Source organism: Protopterus annectens, chromosome 4.part0 (genome assembly GCF_019279795.1).
Source record: "Protopterus annectens isolate FY-2018-M chromosome 4.part0, PAN1.0, whole genome shotgun sequence".
NCBI lineage: Eukaryota > Metazoa > Chordata > Ceratodontiformes > Protopteridae > Protopterus > Protopterus annectens.
The window spans coordinates 293619758-293639419 of record NC_056733.1 but is presented as its reverse complement, the minus strand read 5'-3'; the positions used below and the strand labels follow the sequence as shown (position 1 = coordinate 293639419).

The 19662-nt window shown below is 37.6% G+C and overlaps 2 protein-coding genes across 4 annotated transcripts in view; one reads left to right on the top strand and one right to left on the bottom strand.

Annotated features, from left to right (window-relative positions):
- The window catches only part of LOC122799310 (period circadian protein homolog 1-like), a 439191-nt gene that overhangs the window by 69907 nt on the left and 349622 nt on the right, over positions 1–19662 (top strand). For all 3 annotated transcript variants that reach the window (XM_044068277.1, XM_044068278.1, XM_044068276.1), the window contains exon 2: positions 15871–16377. In XM_044068277.1, the coding sequence (XP_043924212.1) occupies positions 16055–16377 (323 nt within the window). In that variant the 5' untranslated portion in view covers positions 15871–16054. The remainder of the gene's footprint in view (positions 1–15870; positions 16378–19662) is intronic.
- The window catches only part of CRYBB1 (crystallin beta B1), a 651488-nt gene that overhangs the window by 605976 nt on the left and 25850 nt on the right, over positions 1–19662 (bottom strand). The gene's annotated exons all lie outside the window — the stretch shown is intronic.

Here is a 19662-nt window from a genome sequence, read left to right as displayed (position 1 = left end):
TTTCTCTCTCTCCATCTGCTTCCCAGCTTTCCAGTTTTCTGGGCCACCTCTGCACAGGAAATGCTTCTCCAAAACTGGTCCCACTCACAACAATGATGAGTAGGAGAAGTTCCCAGAAGTGTTGGCCAAATTTCCCATAATAGTAGAATTACTACTTCAGATTTCCTCTGAAAAGAAGCCACTAGCCTTTTGGAACTAATCTGGAAAACAAAAAAATATATAAATAAACAAACAAATAAATATGTGTTTGAAGTAAAATGTAGAACTATTGCCCACAAGGGGGTATAGTTGTGTGGAAAAGACTTCACTGGAAGATTCTTGGAAGAGAGCTTGGGAATGAAATGAACTGCCTTCGTTTTGAAATGTATCAAGAAGGAATTGATTACAATTATATATAAAAGTAAATTTGCTGGTTGTCACAAAAGAAAAAGAATGATTTTTATTTATGATTTGGCCTTTACATTGTTTTATTGTTTTTAGAGCTATTAATCTGAATTAGGTTATCATTCTTATATTAGTGGTTAAAGTAGAATCACATATTTTATTTATTAATTTATTCTCTGCTAATCACTGCATAATGGTCATTCAGATGGAAATTTTCAGGCTAAGCCTTCTTCGGTACAAAAAGTTTAAAGATCTAAAATAAAAAGAACAATACTCTGAACCACTTGCCACAGGGCAATCAAGATACTTTAATATGATTAAGTGCTTTTGTCTCGGACATCTCATGAGACTTCATCAGTATCAAGTCTCCTTACATTATTAAGCTACTTAAATACAATTAGTCACATGATCAGTTAAAACACTTAAGAATGCTGCATACAATTATAATTTAATAAAATCACTAAACGCTATTGCAAACTAAATAAACATGAACAAATATACTACAACTTGTAAAGTCTTCATAAACAATTTAGCTAAATCCAGCTATAAAGTCATATAATAGATAAAATGCTTACACTAAATACAGACAGAAAAATTGATACAACCTTTAAGAATGTCTAAAATATATATGAAAATTAATGATATTATGCAAACTTATCAAAGCACAAAAAAATCCCATTTGAGAGAAACCCACAGTCCACCTCCACCAAATTGATATAGACCTAGTGCTATACAGCCACGCAACAGTATAGAAAAGTCTAAACTCAGATTTGCTAAAAGTTGTTTTCAGGAAAGTTTTCATGACCACTGTCAGTGTTGTTGACCAGTTGTATGGTTCCTCATTTCTTACATATTCTGTTTTACTTGCTTATTTACAATTTAGTTGGAGGATATTATCTAACACTTTCTGTTGAGTTTGTATGCCTAGGATGCTTAACACTTTCTTTATAGGACAATAATGTGTTCTTTTGAAGGTTTTGTACATTCTTTTTACAGTTTGCCCAGACATAACTAGGTGCCAATTCAGTTTGTGAGACCTAAGACGTACTAGTGAAGTCAGTCTGAATCTTTCATAGACAGTCAATAAAGTCTTGAGTTATGTGCAATTCTAAAGACAGATGAAGATTTGTACTAACAATTATCAACAAATGATTGGCACCTGCCAAGACTTGATGTAATGCATAAACGCACTTTGATTCATCTTCTTTAATGCCCAGAATATCAAAATGTTATGTCCTATTTTTGGCTTATCAATAACTTGAGCAAAACCCTGACTGAGAAGGAAGTATTTCATAGTTTGTCAATATCTGATGATGATCTACTGGGGTGAGGGATGGTGGATCTGTACATAACAGAAAGAAATATCTGAACATGTTGGGTATTCATTTGCATTACGATGCAATCAGTTTGCTCTTAATGTTGTCAAACTCATGTACCTCCTCTATTCTTCATTATAAGCATCAATGACATAAATTTACTATCTCCTTTTAGTATCTTCCTATGGCAACCACAGATTCTGTATCAAGCCAGGGCATTGAGCCACTGATTTGTAAATGACCACATCTGAGTTATTAGTCTGATATTTTTTTTCCTAAATTTGTTAACTGGAGAAGAACATTAATTCCCACATACCTATTTTAGTATCAACCTGAGTGTATAGACACATAGAGAGGTAAAATGATAAAACACAGGACACATTTAGAAAAAATGTAGTAACTCAGAATAAAAGCATAGTAGTATGTTACATTGTACGTATGGAAAAATGCACCTCATAATGTAGCTGGGTTTACAACAGAAAAAGGGTTGAGGTAAAATAGGCAGGAATGGTAGGTAAATGAACAGAGAGATAAGGGGGTGGTAAAGATTGGGGGTTATTGATATAAGGAGACAAATAAAGTGTCAGAATCAAATGTCATAAGATGAAAGTAGTGTAACAAAAATATATAAAAAAAATAGAGATTTGGATGGAAAAGTGGTGACTATGTTGATTTTATGTTACTGTTTGAAAAGCAATGATATTTGTCCTCCTTTGTTAGGATAACTTTAAAGAATTTCCAGAATTCCATTTAATTAGTTGCATCTCTAATGACTGGGAGTACAGCTTGCCAGAGTTTTGACCCTATGATTGAAAAGCTGGATTACTGCATTACTAGTTGAAGTAGCCATGCAAGGGGCTGGTGCCTATTAGTTGGGATCTGATGTTATAGGCTCTTTCCCTAGCAATGAATCAACCTGCAAGATAGGGGAAGGTGTTTCCCTTAAAAAGCTTAAACAGGAGGGAAATAACAAGAAGATGAGCCTACAGTCTGTTGGACAGACAGCCTTTTGCAGAAGAGAACAGTGCTGCGTAGTATGAGGTGATAGGGTAATGAAGTGTGATATTTTGCTGAAGTAGTCCGTAAGGCTCATAGCCTTTTTCCTGTGAGGTAGATGCAACAGCTGATAGAGCATATTGTAGTTGTTCATAGGTAAATACTACACTATCATTCTGCAAACTATTACAAACTTAGCCAGTAATCAGAGGTCAGAATCAAATCTTGTGCCTTGTATCCATGAGGTTAAGACTTTAATCATTATGCCAGTCCTCCCACTTTGTGCTAATAAAATGCCTTTTATAGTTTGTCTCCTTACTATTAATAGAAAATGGGAGATCTTTTTATGTATTTTATTGTTAGTATTTTGGATGTGCAGATAGATGTTCAAAAATCCGATCTATTAATTCCATTTATTTAAAGGAGTTAGTGGAATCTAGGGAAATATTGTTTCTATCCAGAATTCTGAAAAATGTAGGACATAACTTTAGTTTTTCTTGGTCCCAAAAACATAACATTGGTCTTGTTTGGGTTAAGTAATAGTTTCCTTGAAGTGAGCCTCCTGGTGCCAGATAATACATCTTCTTGGAGCGTTAATGGTTGTCTAGAAAGGGTCTGGTCCATATGACCATGTCATCTGCATACATTAGTACTGAGAGTTGTGGAATGTCTTAGGCTAGTTTGTTAAAGTACAGGGAGAATAGTAAAGGAGGCAGGGCAGATCCTTGGGAAAAAACTTGGAGAAGTGGTGTTTTGATGACTGGCTAGAGCCAGTTTGAACCACTGGGTAACATTATTGCTAATTCTGTGGTTTGGTAGAACCTTACTGAGAAATAGATGGTCAAACGTATCAAATGCTTTGGTGAAGTCTATGATGATTGCTCCTGTTAATTTATTTTTGTAAATAGCCATAAGCACGCTATTAGTAACCATATAGTTGTCATTTTGCTATAGTTTGCCAAGAAACAGTGTTGGTTTGGGCAAAGTAGATGATGCTCAGCAATGTAAGATGAAATCTGATTGTAGGCTTGTTTCCAAAGAGTTTTTTTTATTGTAGGACATATGGCTAGGAGCCTCAAGTCAATGGTGGAGAGTGGGTTCTTGGTTTTGAGGAGTAGTTTAATTGGAACATACTTCCAGATTTAGGTAAGATATTTGTTTTGCATAAGCAGAGGTCAAGGATGGGTTTCAGTGGAGGGTTTATAAATTGAGCATAGGGGGGTTTTCTAACCATAGGTGGAGGTCATCTGAACAAAGGGGTGTGTCATTTAGAATGTTGGAAACTTTTTTAAGCTTTCAGTGCTTTAAAGTGAAATGATAGGGGGAACTCTAGTGCCTTTGCTTTGTGGGAGGTGTCATGTGAGGATACATTTTAGCATGTCACAAGAAAGCCTTTATATTATTTATATTAATATAGTTGTAGCATTAGTGGGCATAACGTTTAAAGTAAAGCACACTATAATTGCATTGTTGGTGTTTATAGGGAAAATGTGGGAGTATTTTTTTAATATAAAACTAGAAAGGAACTAGCTAGGAAGTGTTTTCCAGCCTGGGCCAAGCATAGGCCTTTGCAGAGGATTAGTGCAATGTATTGTTAATGTCTGTATGGATGACTTATTCATTGCCTCACTTGTCATTCTGTTGCAACTTTTTATAGTTTTTCTGTTTGGCTCCTACTTATTTTATTAGTCTGTCTTGCAGTCAACAGTGCTTTTATGAGCCTGTTTTGTAGTTACTTGTGCTGTCTGCTATAGATCAGAAAGTGCCTGAGCCGGGCAAGCAGCCTGGAGCATGCACTTGGGCCTTGATGTTAGTTCTAAGCTATGGTACAGGAACACAAGCTTCTTTTGCTTATGCCTATAGCCTTACCTGACCTGTTCAGCAAAGCTTCATACTTCCTGTTCGTCAGCTGTGGTTTTAATATTCATGGAGTGGTATCAGGGCATAACGTAAACTGGAACAGGCTGCTGCAGTGACAGACGCTCTGCCTGAAATCAGGTTTCAATGGAAAAGCAATAGCCTTACATTCTCATGCTTCATATGATCTTAAAACTTCAGCCTTTTGGTAACAGACTAAAGCTCTTCTTAGTATTTGGATATGAAGTTATTTATAATCTAATATGTTTTCCTTACAGAACTTTGAGTTCAACCACCACTTCTGGTTTGTACCGGAGAGGTACTGGTAGTTACTGTAGAGTGGTAGAAATAAAACAAAATTGGCTGCAAATAAAAAAATGTAATAAAACCCAACAGCAAATAATTGAAAAAGCAGCATAAAAAGACACACCACAATGACAAAACAGACAGATCTAACAAGTTAGCAGCAAATTACTGGCACTCAGATTCCTTGTATTACCATGGTGGCACATCCAAAGGACACAGCATGCTAACATTTAATATGAAAGGAAATGCAAAGGGCATGCTGAAATACAGGTTCAGGCACTTAGTGCCCCTCTGTTAATGCAGAACGTACGTCACAGACACAGTGTGCTGCTGTCACTGTAGCAGTGTAGCAGTGGGGACTTCGTACTCTAGAATTAATCTGTCACTTCAGGTTAAGGACTTTGCATCTTAGTATTAAGTCAAGGTACATCTCAGAAATGGTAATGAGGCAACAGTACATCTCATGCATTCAGCATCCTTGTTTTAATGCGTCTCCTCACCCTTTTATCCCTTAATCTGGGAGGTTAAGAGGCTTGAACTATCAAATCTGTTGCAGCTTATTTCCCATTAGAATTTAAAAGTAAATCAGTTCAATATTGTGAAACAGCTGGATGTATTCCAGTACTACCTGTTGTGACTTGAGTGATATGACATATGTTAAACATTTTGAAATTCTAACGATAGAGCCTGTGTTTCCTGTCACATACTGTTTCTCACTTTGTTGCTCTCCATGTTTCATAGAGAATTTTTAAAGTATGGTAAGTAACTTTTTTTTATTTTCTGTAGTTTAAAATACACTTGGATTGTGAATAAACTGTATACGAAGGAAACATTTCACAAAATAAGCGTTTTGTATAAAACTTTGTCCATTTTATGCAGTACATTTAAGTCTGAATATAAAGATATGAAATGATGTAATGCCAAGGATTCTAAACCAGACAAAGTACTCTCTTAAAAATTCAAATCTGGCTTCATGATGCAGATGAACAGAGCCCTTACTGCAATCCAGGTCACCTGGGGGTTCAATTAACATCACGGTCACTGGAGGTACTAGAAAAGTAGGGTGAAGAGTGATGGGGCATGCCCAGCTAGCCTCTCATGATAGGAAGAGAATGTTGTGGGTGCTACGTTTGCACATAGGGAAATACTATTTCATCAATGGTGACTGGGGAAACCATATCCTGTGTTTGAGGGGGCAGTGTAGGGCTGCCTGCTGTTAATGTCCCTTGTGGAAGTGAGAAATGACCAGTGCGGACAACCCTTCTTGAGCTCCAGAAGCCAGGTGATTGAGAAAATGTAGGAAACAAAAGTAGAAAACCCTTGAACCACCCCTCATGGCTGTCTGAATGATGGTCTGTTCCAGCTGACCCTTTTCTCAGTGATTGTGAACAAATGAAGCTGATGTCTAGGAGACGGATAATGGTCAATAGGCAGCTGGAGCAAAATGCATAAGAAAAAAAATAATGTCATAAATATATCACATCAGCTTGAGTTTATGATCTGTATTGACTACAACCCCAGGAAGTTTCAGCTTTGAACTCCACAATGTTCAACCTCCTCTGTATTTATACCACAATGTTGAGAGATCCCCACAAATAATTCAGTGATTCTTTCCTTAAAGACATGTCTACCAGACATATCTAATTTAGATAATACAGCATTCAGCAAAGCATTTCCCATACTTTCTGTAAATAACTCAGTCTGACAATAAATTAAACAAAGTTACTAAAATGTGCATAATGAAAATGTAAAATACTGGCATTGTCTCTCTAAGTCTGTAAGATGGTATTAGCCTTTTAAGGATTGGTATAGATCATAATGCACTGCTCTATTCTAGCCATAGCAAGTTTGGTGCAAGATAAAATATTTTCATTAAGCTGTTATGCTGTTCAAAATAAATGTTCATTTTACTAAATTTATTGATATCATGATATTCTTAGGCATAATAATGCATATCACTGGGTAAACACAAGACCTCAGATCAGACCGGGATCTTCTCAATAAACAAAAAATGAGAAAATGCCTTGGCAATTACAAAACCATGCAAATTAGTGCAGAACGAGTCTACCAAGGTCAGTGCAAAATATTTTACTGATAAATATTTGTTTTACCTAACAAAGTTATTGCTTTATCACATTTTAACCTTTTAGACCAAATATGAATTTATTTCACAATAACAACATTTAACCCACCAGAACCATCTGACTTTTCAAAAACCTTTGGCTGACCTTCCTGGAGATAAAAACTTGTACAATTTCATGTACCAAGCAAATTAGATAAAGAAATAAATAAAATCCAGAAAAATACCTTTCTCTGGGAGTCATGAGGAGGCAGTCATATGTATTTGTTTTCATTTGCAGAGGGTCAGATTTTTACATTTGAAATTTTGATTAGCAAACTCAAGTTAATATGTTATGCCAATAATACATGTAATACATAAAATGGCATGCTTTTATAAATGTGTATAAAAATAGTAAAAAGGTTGAAGTGTTTGTGAGATGACTGAATGAACAGGCTGATAGTTATGGATTTAATAGTACCAAAGATGAAGACATCTGTGGCCGAACTGTAATTGTTCTGGCTAATATAGAAGTGTCTCAAAAGTTATAACTTGAAGTTAATTTAACATTAGATAGAGCCATACAAATCATCCGAGAGACAGAGTTGGTCAAAAGATAAAATTCAAATTCAAATATGGCAAATAATGAGTTTGAGGTAGGATTCAGGAAGCAACATTAATTGCAAGTTTAAAAAGAAGTATGATTCTGATCAAAGAAAACAAATGTAGAAGAAGCAGAGTCTATATTACACTGGTAAATGCATGACATGTGACCATTACCATAGTGAGCCAAACAGTGTATTGCATGTCGCAGAAGGTGTAAGAGATGTAAAAGGCTGAATCATTTTGCTGTTGATTATAAAACAAAGCAGATTAAAAAGTTGTTTTCAAAAACAAAATGAAAAATAATGTACAGAAAGTGTTTCTTCCTAGTTTCAGTCACTCCTGTGTCTGATGTTGAAGTAGACTGGCAAGGTAAAATTCCTGTTAATGGAACTGCAGTGAGCTTCATGACTGATGCAGGGGACCATGATACTGTGACATTGCATATTACATACAGAAATTTCTTAAAGCATCCACAGTTACACAAAATGCAAAGACTGAAATCTGTAGCCTACTAATGAGCTCAAGTTTATTGGTAAATTTTTAGCTATGTCTGAGGTGGAAGAGGCGCAAGAGTGAGTTTTGGGTTAATGTGGTGGGTGGTCTATACAAATAAATAATGTGCTCATCAGAGCTGTGGCATGAGGGATGGGCTTAATCACCAGGATAAATGAATCCAATGTAGGTATGCTTGATGAAGTTAGCCTGCTTTATTGTAAACCAGTAAAACTGAAGTTAGAACCAAATACTGAACAATATGCCTTAATAACTGCCTGGAAAGTGATATTTCCTTTGTTATCCACATTAAAGGCCGAATTAAACAGAATACAAAGCACATAACTGAACTGATTGAGCGGTGTGCTCCTTTGATCCTAATGGTTTAAAAAAAAACGACAGCAGTCCTGCTCTCATAGACCTAGTTCAAACTAATACAAACCTCAGGTCCCTGAGATTATCTGATAAATTACTTCTAAAGGTAACTAAATCCCTAACTACTATGGTGACTCCCTATACTCTAAGAAAACAATCCAAAATCTGGAACTCAACACCCCAACACATCCTAAAAAACAAAGACAGTCACAAATTCAAACTACTCCTAAAAGAACACCTCACTAATCACTGGCTATGCTCCTGCACAGTACCAGGCTACTGACACCCAGCTTTATGTGTCTTTCCCCAGCCAGACCTACTGTAGTCACTACTCTCCTATGATTCAGCAAATTATTTGTTCTTTCTCTTTTCTCCTAACTTAATAACTATGTAAATGTAAAAAAAAATATATATATATGTTGTATTTGCTATTCATGATTCAAATTCTCTTTTGTAAAAGGTGAACTAGCCTCCTTGTAATCAAACTCAGTATTTCTATTCATCTCTACCATGCATATGATTCGGTGCTGTATTTCCCAAAATTTGTCAATTATTTGTTGGAGCTTTCCTCCCAGGTCTCCACTGAAAACGGCTCCTGGCCCAGTCAGACACTACTCCATAAACAAATGTAAAATTAAATAAATAAATAAAAGGAATAGTTGAGTGTGAATATGTGTTGATTAAAAAAAAAAAAAAACCTCAGTGATACAGTTGCAAGAGAGGTTCATCCTACGTACACTTGAAGATGTAATACCAAAACTTGTTAATACAAAAGTGTTTTCCATTCTAGAATCTTCCAATGGATTCTAGCAATTACCCCAGATAAAGAGAGTCAAAATCAGACCACCTTTATTGAAGGTTTTGTTATAAATAGCTACCATTTGCTATACCCTTAGCACGTTAAATACTTCAGAGTAAAATGTCTGATTTGCTCAATGGGCTTGATGGTGGTGGTGTCAATGGATGACATCCTATTTTGGGTCCAGACAAAGACATGCTTGATTTGGGGTTAGAGTCAGTACTACAAACTGCAAAAGCAAAAATTTGTTTTAAAGATAAACCAAGATAACAGCCAAATCAATGACAGTCAGACGCACGGCAAAACTTTAATAAACAAATGCGAGTATGTAAGCACTTTCACCACTACAAGTGGCTTCTTCAGACCATATGGTTCTAATGTTATTCTGCACGCCAACTAATAATCCACCAACCTGGTCTGGTTGCACCTGGAGGAGGAGAAAAAGTAGGACACAACAAGTGTAACAATTCAGAAAACTACTGAATCACATTCCTACTTGGTACAAACAACACATAGTACCATGGTAAGATAAAACAACTGGTTCCTAATGAGTGTCTTCTTGAATGCAATATTCCAGAGAACCATTTAAACCAATATGAGCTGAAAACAACAAGGCCAATATCTAGAAAATTTGCACCTGTACCTACAGCTAGTCTACCTCAGTGGAATATCTGAACCAAGGAATAAAAGTTTGAGTTTGCCTATTCACAGTGACACGATGTGTGCTGTCAAACCAAAACAATCAAGTGCAATTGTTTGAGTTATGCTTTGATAATGTGTTTCAAAGTTTTCCTTCCACATGTTATTTTTCTGTTTAGATTTCCAATCTGAATGTACATCCTACTATGGGCTGTATACCCTAGTACTACCACTAGAGCTATTATCCCTGCTTATAAATCCTGACCCCAGGATTGACAAGCTAGCAAAATATTACTGCCTTTTCTATCACCCCCAGTTATCCCCTCAATTGTTGGGCTCACTAATTGCATGGGTGGAAGTCAGGAATCCCTTCTTCTGTGCCATGGAGCCTACTCACTATCATTACTCTTGACAACAAAAAAGTGGTTGTATCATAAAGGGTTAATGAACAGTATTCCTTTAGAAGCCAGTGGTATTGATAGTACTGATAATTTCTGTCTCTCAAAAATTGTTAATAACTTCTTTTAAGGGTCAGGAAATTTAACTTGCTAACTTATAAAGATTGAAATTCCATCAAATCATATATGTCCATTAACACTGACAGGGGGAGGGCCGGCATACCCATCTTGGGGGAGGGTGGACAAAGTGCTCATTCACACCACCTGAGAGGAGGGGTGGTGTCAAAGTCAGTGTCCTGGGTTTGGCTTACAGACCATCAAGTGACATCCTGTTAATAGTCATCATTAATGTGTACATGAGGCCATGTACCTGTTGTGTGAGGGCATTTTGAGTCTACATGGTGATGCAAGTAACTTGTCCCACCACCCAGGGTGGATTTAGGGACTTACACACACACACACACACACACACACACACACACACACACACACACACACACACACACACACACACACACACATGCGCGCGCGCTGAAAATGCTTTCATTGTCAGTATGCCAGTGGGAGCAGACACTGGACCCTCTGAATGGTTTTCATCCTAGAAGATCTGGGGACTCCCCCACTGCCAAAGTACAAATGGCCTCAAGTCCAGTGGGGTAGGCTTGATGGTCAGCAGGAAGAGGGGAAAAGTCCTTAACATGCTACAGGAATGATGTTCAATGTGATGCAGCAGCTCATGCTGATGTAGTAAATGTTTTTTAAGTAAACTGTCAGGTGTTATTGTTACCTGCCTTACTTATTTGTTCCAACAAAGTTTGTTTACAGGTTATGTGCCAAACAACTAGAGTTCACCTCTTATGGTGCCCATTCCTAAAAATGATGATGAATACAATGCCAGTAATTACACAGACTGATTAGTCTAACTGATAATATGAAACTAAACAAAAAATGGCTATGTCAACTATATGTAAAACCTTTCAGCGAATCTTTCTGTGCTTGTATTCAGTTCTGTGTGGCATATCTCATTACCAAGGGTTTTGCATCGTGGAAGAAAGAGGTCATCATCTCTCTATCTACTCTTCCCTCATTAGGCCAGTTATTGAGTATAATACTCCATTTGACATGTACCTCACTAGACACATGCAACAGTTGGAAAGGCCACAAAAGTACCTCATGAAGAGGATCCTTGGCCTTAAATACATGTCCTATATAGACAGACTAAAAAAAAACAGCTATTCTCTGTCTCATATTGTCTACTAAAAGGTGATCTCTGCTTGACTTACAAAGCCATGTCTGACCCAGCTCTGTTAGAAATGCTACTTCTAAAGAAATCCCAATCCCTCTACAATACACACTTCAGAGACCTCAACCTCATTACCACAATCAACAAACCATGCTGGAGGTACAGGTTCATAACCCAGAGAATGCCCATGCTCTGGAATACACTTCCCATTCATATCAAGCAGAGCACCTCACTGGCTCTCTTCAAGAGAAATCTTGATGAGCGGATGGGAAATAGAAAGTTCACCCCAGGGATCACTCCAGGGGTTCTACTTGATAGAGGCGCTGGGAACTAATGTCAGGCGGCATGATGCCAGGGCACTTCTATGGGTTAGGCTTGTAAAGGCTCCAGGGCCATTAGCCTAGTACACACCTATGAGTCTATGAACCTTTATAATAAGCCAAACATACAGTTTTACATCTTTCACTGTCCACTGTCCCTACCATTTTATTATTGGCTTCACATACATGCTTCCATTCCAAAATATCACAACTTCTATACTCCAAACTAAAGCCATTAAAGCTATCTACATACTTATTTACCTTAATTATTCTGATTCTATTCATTAGAAGCTACACTAAACCCAGTCCTATTCCATTCACCTCCAAACACTTGACTACCTAAAACTCCTTACTCTCCTTATCCCTCTCCATTTTAAATGCCAACAGCATGAAAAACAAACTGAAGTAAAGTTATGCCTTTCTAGACACACACACTAACAGAATCCTGGCTAAAGGTAACACCCCAAGTATAAGTTAGAAACTGCTGCTAGAGATACGGAAATAATCTTGACCCTGCACAGCTTTATCTATGTGTGTATGTGTGTGTGTGTGTGTGTGTGTATGCATATATAGACAAACACACACATAAATGCACACACACACACACACACACACACACACACACACACACACACACACATATGTATATATATTTTTTATTTATTTATTTTATTTTACATTTGTTAACTGGGGTGGTCCGACTGGATACAGGTCCATTTTCAGAGGAGGCCCAGGGAGAAAAGCTCCGCAGTAAGTAAAATTTTACACAATATGTTAAAATACAGTATACAGAGAATTTTCAAACAAAATGATAAAATACAGTATACAGCAGAAGACATAACAAGACCTATATATATAGGAAAAAATAGTTACACATGGTTAATAACAGAATAAGTAATATATGGGTGTATGTTCAAACCACAACTTATCAAGCACAAATGATCGAAACATATCCTATCAAACAAAAACAAGAAGAGGAAAATAAACAACCTGATAATTATGTATTTCAACTCCAAGATTGCACTGTAGTGGGGAAAGATAAAATTCCCTTATCCCCACTGTACCATGATCTACTACATAAACAAAGCTGGCATGTTTGAGCAGCTGATTTTCAATCAGCTGTGCCAGCATATTTTTGAGCTGGACAAGTTGTTTATCATCCTTTTATATGTGCATATAAATTATGTATGTATGGGTTCACATCCACAGGCTTCTAAAAATCAATATACTGAATGTTACAATACTGAATGCACAGTGTTGAAATGTCAAAATGCTGAAATGATAAAATGGTGAAATCAAAATTCCTACATGTGTAAAGAGCTGCAATTATCCCTCAATTGGATCCCTGTTAGTGCTCATTTCTGAGTTTTACTAACAGGTGAGGGGTATTGCTTGAAACCTGCTATGTGCTGGCACTGTGTACATATGTAGTACAGGTATGCCATTAGTAGATATTTTGACATCAACACTATAAAGGTTCAACATTTTCACATTTCAGGATTTTGCATTCAGTATTATTAATTTCAGTTTAAAACTGTCCAAAAAGTTGTTTTGCGTATGCACACACACACACACACACACACACACACACACACACACACACACACACACACACACACACACACACAACATAGTGTTTTTTTTTTGTTTGTAACAAAGTAATCACAGGACCTAGCTTCCCTGTTTGGAACTCATGTTTATTTACAATAAAGTTCAGAAAGGAGGAAAATGCAGGTCTTACAAGGCAGTTCACTCTGCAATCAATACATATTCTCTTCTCAGGTTCCTGCTTTGCAAGTTTTCCACAGTTCAGTTTTAAAGCAATATTTCTTTGCATTTATTATAGACAAGGTTTTACCATATTAAACAGTTAAAAACAGATTTACAGTGCTTAGGGAGACCTCACAACAATGGAGCAGCTCTCTTTACTATTCTACTAACAGGAATAAGCCAAAATATCTTCTTTGTCAACACAGGCAGGGATAAATCTATCTGGCTTCTCTTCTAAATGCTTTTAGCTTCCTTTACTCACAAGGATACTCTGAATTGTATTCCATCCTCCTTTAGGTATATGTAACTTCTTCTAGTGTCCTCCCAGAACCCTTCACGGTCTCAAAGGCCACAAATTGGCTTTGTGTTAATACACTGGGCTTTAATTGTTGCAATGTGTAGCTGCCCTCATGAATTGTAACCTCTTTGCCTGTTTCTGGGTTAATAGCCCTTCTGAGCTAGCTCAGGTAGAGGTACCAGTCATTAGTATGTTACATGACCCTGCCCCAGAGTGGAAGCAGCAGTAGGTGGGTTGTATGCCCAAGGCAACCCATCTGTATTCAGGTGCCCTCAGCCCAGATGATACATGATCTTGAAGCTGGAGGGTCAATGTCTACTGAAGCTGCTTTGGGTTGGTGTCCTTATGACTGAATATCCATTGAAGAGACATGATCTCTCAAACGGACAAAGTCTTTTTCAGGAAATAATATTTCAGAATGGAATGGGTCCGCTTAATAGCTAAACAATCTCTCTCTATAGCCAAATCATATTTCTTGGTTTGCTAATCTTTCTACTAATGTAGAACTTTTTTCTTCCTTTATAACCTTAGACAAGACTGCACTTATGCCTACCTCTGAGGCATCTCTGTGTTTACTAGAAATTGTTTTGAAAAGTCAATGATCTTCATGTGGCATATTCTTTAGCTGCTTAAAGGCTTGTTGAGTTACATTTGTCCATCTCACCTTTGTTGTGGCCTTACCTTTAGTCAGGCCAGTCATGGTATACTGGCAAAAAAAAAGGAACAGATTTCTGATAATAGGTACCTTTATAGCCTTTTGTGACATAGACTTTAAAGTTTTGTTAAACCATTCTGAGGGCGGTATACATATGTCCTTACCTATTTCACTTTAAAGCACTTTGAAGGTTTATGCCTCATTCTGGACATGAATAGAGTGCCTTGGTAAGTAAGGATTTCTAGGGGAATTCCTACCCCCAAGCAGACCATTACTATTTTTTTCTCTATATACTTCACACTGTTTTTTCAAAAGGTTCTGCCTCAGGAAACTTTGTTGCATAACTGATAATTACTAAGATATACTAATGATCATTATTTGATTTCACAATTGGACAGACAATGACCATAGTTATGTATTTAAAATGGACCTCTACAATGGACAAATGTATCAGAGGATTCTTCATTCCTGAATTGACTACTGTCCTTCACCACGCAAGGCCAACTGGACAAAACTTTTCTTTGTCTTTCACAGTCCCAGTTCATTACAAAATGTATTAATGATTTTGAAATTAATACCTGGCTCAGTTTCTGTTCCCTCTCTTTGGTTAATCTATATAGTCAGTCATTTCTTAGCTTACAAATAGGCATACATAGTGGGAGTGTACTCTCTGTGTTCTGTCTACCTCCACTTAGACTATCTTCCTCCCACTGAGCTTTCTGAAATTGACATCACTTATCTAGATATCAGCTAAGTCAGTATTTTTCTTCAGTATTCTGACACGAAGGGGATGTAGTTGTCTCTTCTTTCTTCTACAAATACAGGTACAAGCTTCCCCCCTTCATTTATTTCATCCCTATTAAGGGCGACACCTGAAAATAATTTTCTACCACAAGACATACTGGTTGTTTCTTCTTTGAAGATTTCACTTGCCTTACCATTAACGTCTGACATCTGTTTCTCCAGCTTGTACATTTTAAGTCCAAATTTATAAAAATATGATGGCAATATAGTAATAAAGAAGAAAAGCCGGGCCAAAACTGTGCTCAGGATTAAAATATTTCAGGAGATATACAGTTATAATCACTAGCATGTTAAAGTCCTAATGGAGGCCATAGTCATGTGAAATATGTGTAAGAATGGTGAAATCTTTCATAAAGACAAGTCTGCAGGTGTGTATGTTCTCATAATCGGTTTAATTCATATTATTTTATCTATTACATTGGTGGTAAACATTAAGCAGCTGTAATGCATGCATGCCATTGACTGCCTCATTATGTTGCAGTGCAATTGTCGAATAACATTTACTAAAGGTTTTTAGCATGTTGTTAAATATGTTTTTAATATTCTGAATTAGTAATTACAGGTAACTTTGGCCAGACATCCCCCAGGCAATTGTTTCCAGGAGCTGAGACAGATTTCAAAGATACAGCTGGTACTATCTTTCAGAGCAAAACATATTTATTTTACTGAGAGAGGAATGAAACAACCTTTTTAAAAGCTGGTTTTCAGGACTACCATTCTAAGACAGCAGTGCATAAATGATTATGAGTTCCAATTCAGATTCTGGACATAGCCACAAAGAAAGAAATTTAGCTGCAAAAAAGAATTTGGGGCAACAGAACTGGACCATGCAAGATACAAAACAAAAGACTAACTCTCATGATGACATGGACTTTTACAGTAACAGTTCTCATGCAAACTATTCCAGTGGCAATGACTCTAATGGAATTGATTCCAATGGACATGAATCCCATGAGTATGAGAGCAATGGACAAGCATCTGTACACAGTTCTAATAGTAGCTCCAGCGGCAATGGAAAAGATTCTGCTCTCCATCTTGAGACAACAGAAAGCAACAAGAGGTAAGTGTGTAGAAGAATGCTAGTTTCGTATGACTTGTTTAAAAATGATTGCATAACTCATTACTCCTATTTAAGACAGAAAGTTTGTCATTGTCTTTAATTAGCCCCTAGTAAAAGTGCTTCTCTAAGAGATGCTTCCTCATCTCCATTAGTGAATAAAAATTGATACCGAAACTCATTTTCTATTTTGTATACTGTGATTTGTTTTTTTTTACACTGTGTTTTACTTGTATTCTGCCTTTAACTGCATATTAAAACTTGAAACGAGTCCAAAGCTCTTTCTCTTGTGAGTCAGACAGAAATTAGAACAGGTCAATTAAGGAGTTACACATAAGTTAGAACAGGTCAGTTAAGGTTAATCATGTGTAAACTGAGGGGGGTGGAGCTAGGAATAAACCTTCTGTTTAAGGGTAAAATAAAACATTTCAGAGCTTTACTGGACAGGCTCACCCAAACTCTGCTACAGTTTGCTGTGAGGGAAAGGTAAGTTTGTTTTTTATTTGTTGTATTTGTATTACTTTATTGCCTTTTTCTATTTTGTATACTGTGATTTGTTTTCTTTACACTGTGTTTTACTTGTATTCTGCTTTTAACTGCATATTAAAACTTGAAAAGAGACCACAGCTCTGTCTCTTGTGAGTCAGGCAGAAATTTTTCCTACCCTCCTACCCAGTTACTGTTGTGTTCTTAAACACTACTGTCTTTCTAGTTGTCTGCCCCTAATGTTAATTTGACCATATATCTCATTTCCTCTCTGCTTTTACTGGCTAGTGTGAGTAAGCACAAAATTATCATTTTGTGAAATCACTCCCCTTCAACTATTTAAATTTATTGGCCATCCAACTGTATTCCATAGTATCAGAATACAAAAGTGACCACCCCCTTTCAATCTATCTTGCTGTATTAAAAATAGTGACTCTCCACTAAAACTTAACTTTTTAGACAGGTAAAACTTAAGTTACCTACTTTCACATCTAACTCCTCTAGTGCACACTGTAGTGTTCATAAACCATTTTTTCATCTTACCTTTAAGCATCTATTGTAAGACCACCAGTTATTGGAGAGCCCACATTCTGCCTCTCAGTAGTCATCTTGGGATTAGTGTTTCTGTTTTCTCCTGGTGAGAGAAGGAGTGCAGTTACATTATTTCCCAAAGACTCCTGATGACCAGAAAGCTTAATAACTGCTTTATAGGTGACAGCTTGGAATCTGTGCTTATATTCTCATCCTGGTGAAAGTAGGAGCAGAGTGCATTGATTCCCGACTCTTTCTGGTTGGAGAGTGAGTGTCTGTGCTTAACTTACCTGATTGGTCTGGTTGCTATTCGAGGCATCTACCAGAAAAAGGCTACAAGCCTGCAGACACTTGCATCATCTGGGACAAGACTGTGGATCACCAAACAACCTGTGGCCTGCTCCTCTTCTTGGGATTGGTGCTAACATTTTGCTTCTGGTGAGAGAAGAAGTAAAGAAGTATTGTGAAGCTGTTCTTAGACCAGCATTAGTAGTAGCCAGGCAGTAGCCATTCATGTGACTCCCCTCTTTTCATCATTCTTGACAAGCTAATTCTTTATTTTTCAGTAAGTACTGCTTGATTTCTTTTTTACTTCAGAATATCTGCCTAAATACTTCATCCTTAAATTTTCAGAATCTATGTATTAGTTTCCCCTCAAGTGTTTGGCAGTGCTCTGTACAGACTCAGACACCTTGAGTGACATTTTTCCTGTAAAAAGAATATATAAGAAAACAGCTCCAGTACTTAGTAATAATGACCATCCCTTCTGGCATGTCTAAAGGTCATTCTGACTTGGGCATTCTGAGGCAGTGTAGCAACTACCTCATGTACACAGACAGCTCTATCCTTTTACCACCCAACACTCAGACTTGTGAGAGATGCACGTATATATCCAAATTGGAAGCCATGCACTCTCAAGTCAAGACTGAGACAGAATAGCAAGTCAAGAGGGGAAGGTCAATACCTGCACCACATCACATGCAGCACATAGCCCTCCAGAACACCCACCGTCACAGCTCTCACATGAAAACACAAACCACACACCCACCTTTGTGGAGGGTCTCAATAGAAATCTACCCAAACAGCAGAGACTTTCAAGGCAGGAACACACTTGACCACAACACAGCACAAACCAGAAGACACATAGCTCACTTACGCAGTGTGCCCCTCAACCTAAGCCCCTAAGACAAAACAGCTTGCCAAATACGCTAATCATAGTTGACTTGATAGTGAGGCACACTGATGTCCACTCACTAGGTTGAATAAGGAGAAGGTCACAGTCATCTGTCTATTAGGTGCCAGAATCTGACAGATAACACACGTATTAAGGTCACTCCACAACAAGTACAAGTATGACTCTGTCACTATCTGTTTGGGTGTGAATGACCTGAGACACACCTCCCTGGACTACATGAAAAGAGACATGTAGGAGCTCTCAGATTATGTTGCCCAGGCAGATATGACCCTAGCCCTGAGCAGCATCCTAACATCACCCAGAATGATACAGCAGTACAAGCAGAAAATGACTGAATTAAACAATTGCCTAAGTTTCTGGTGTCATTCTAAGGGGATCTAGTATCTGTCTGCTTGGGATGACATGAATGACAGACCTCAATTGCCAGAGATGGCCTGCATCTGTCACCCCCCTGGGTTTCCGGATACTGGCTAAGGCTCTTGCCTCTATAGTGCCTTTTTTAGGCAATGTTCCAAAGACCAAATTACCACGGTAACAGCTCTAAATAAATTCAATCTGAGGGTCATGCTGCTCAATGCTAGAAGTCTAAATCTCAAGATGCACTCGCTCAAAGCACTCTTCATAATGGAGAACAATGACATTTGAGTTGTAACGGAGACCTGGTTTAAAGCAGCAGAAAGCATCCCTATGCTATCAGGCTATAACTCATTTCACATTTTTCAGCCTCAGAACATGGACCAAAGCTCCAAAGGAAGTGGTGTCTCCATATTCATAAAGGATATGCACACCTCCAGACTAGTAGCCCAGCATAACGCATCTCAGATACTTCAGGTACAAGACCTTAGGTAAGAAGACGATTCAGGTCATAGCATGCTATAGGTCCCAAGACTCTCACTCCATGTTCCTAAGCACCCTGGAAACTATTAGGGTCCAACCCAACACTCTCATACTAAGTGACTTCAACTACCCCTCCATCAACTGGGAAAACTTCTCATGCACCAATACACTGGCCCAATGCTTCCTGGAATTCATAATTTCCAGTGCCCTGAACCAGTTCATTCTTACCCCCACTAGAG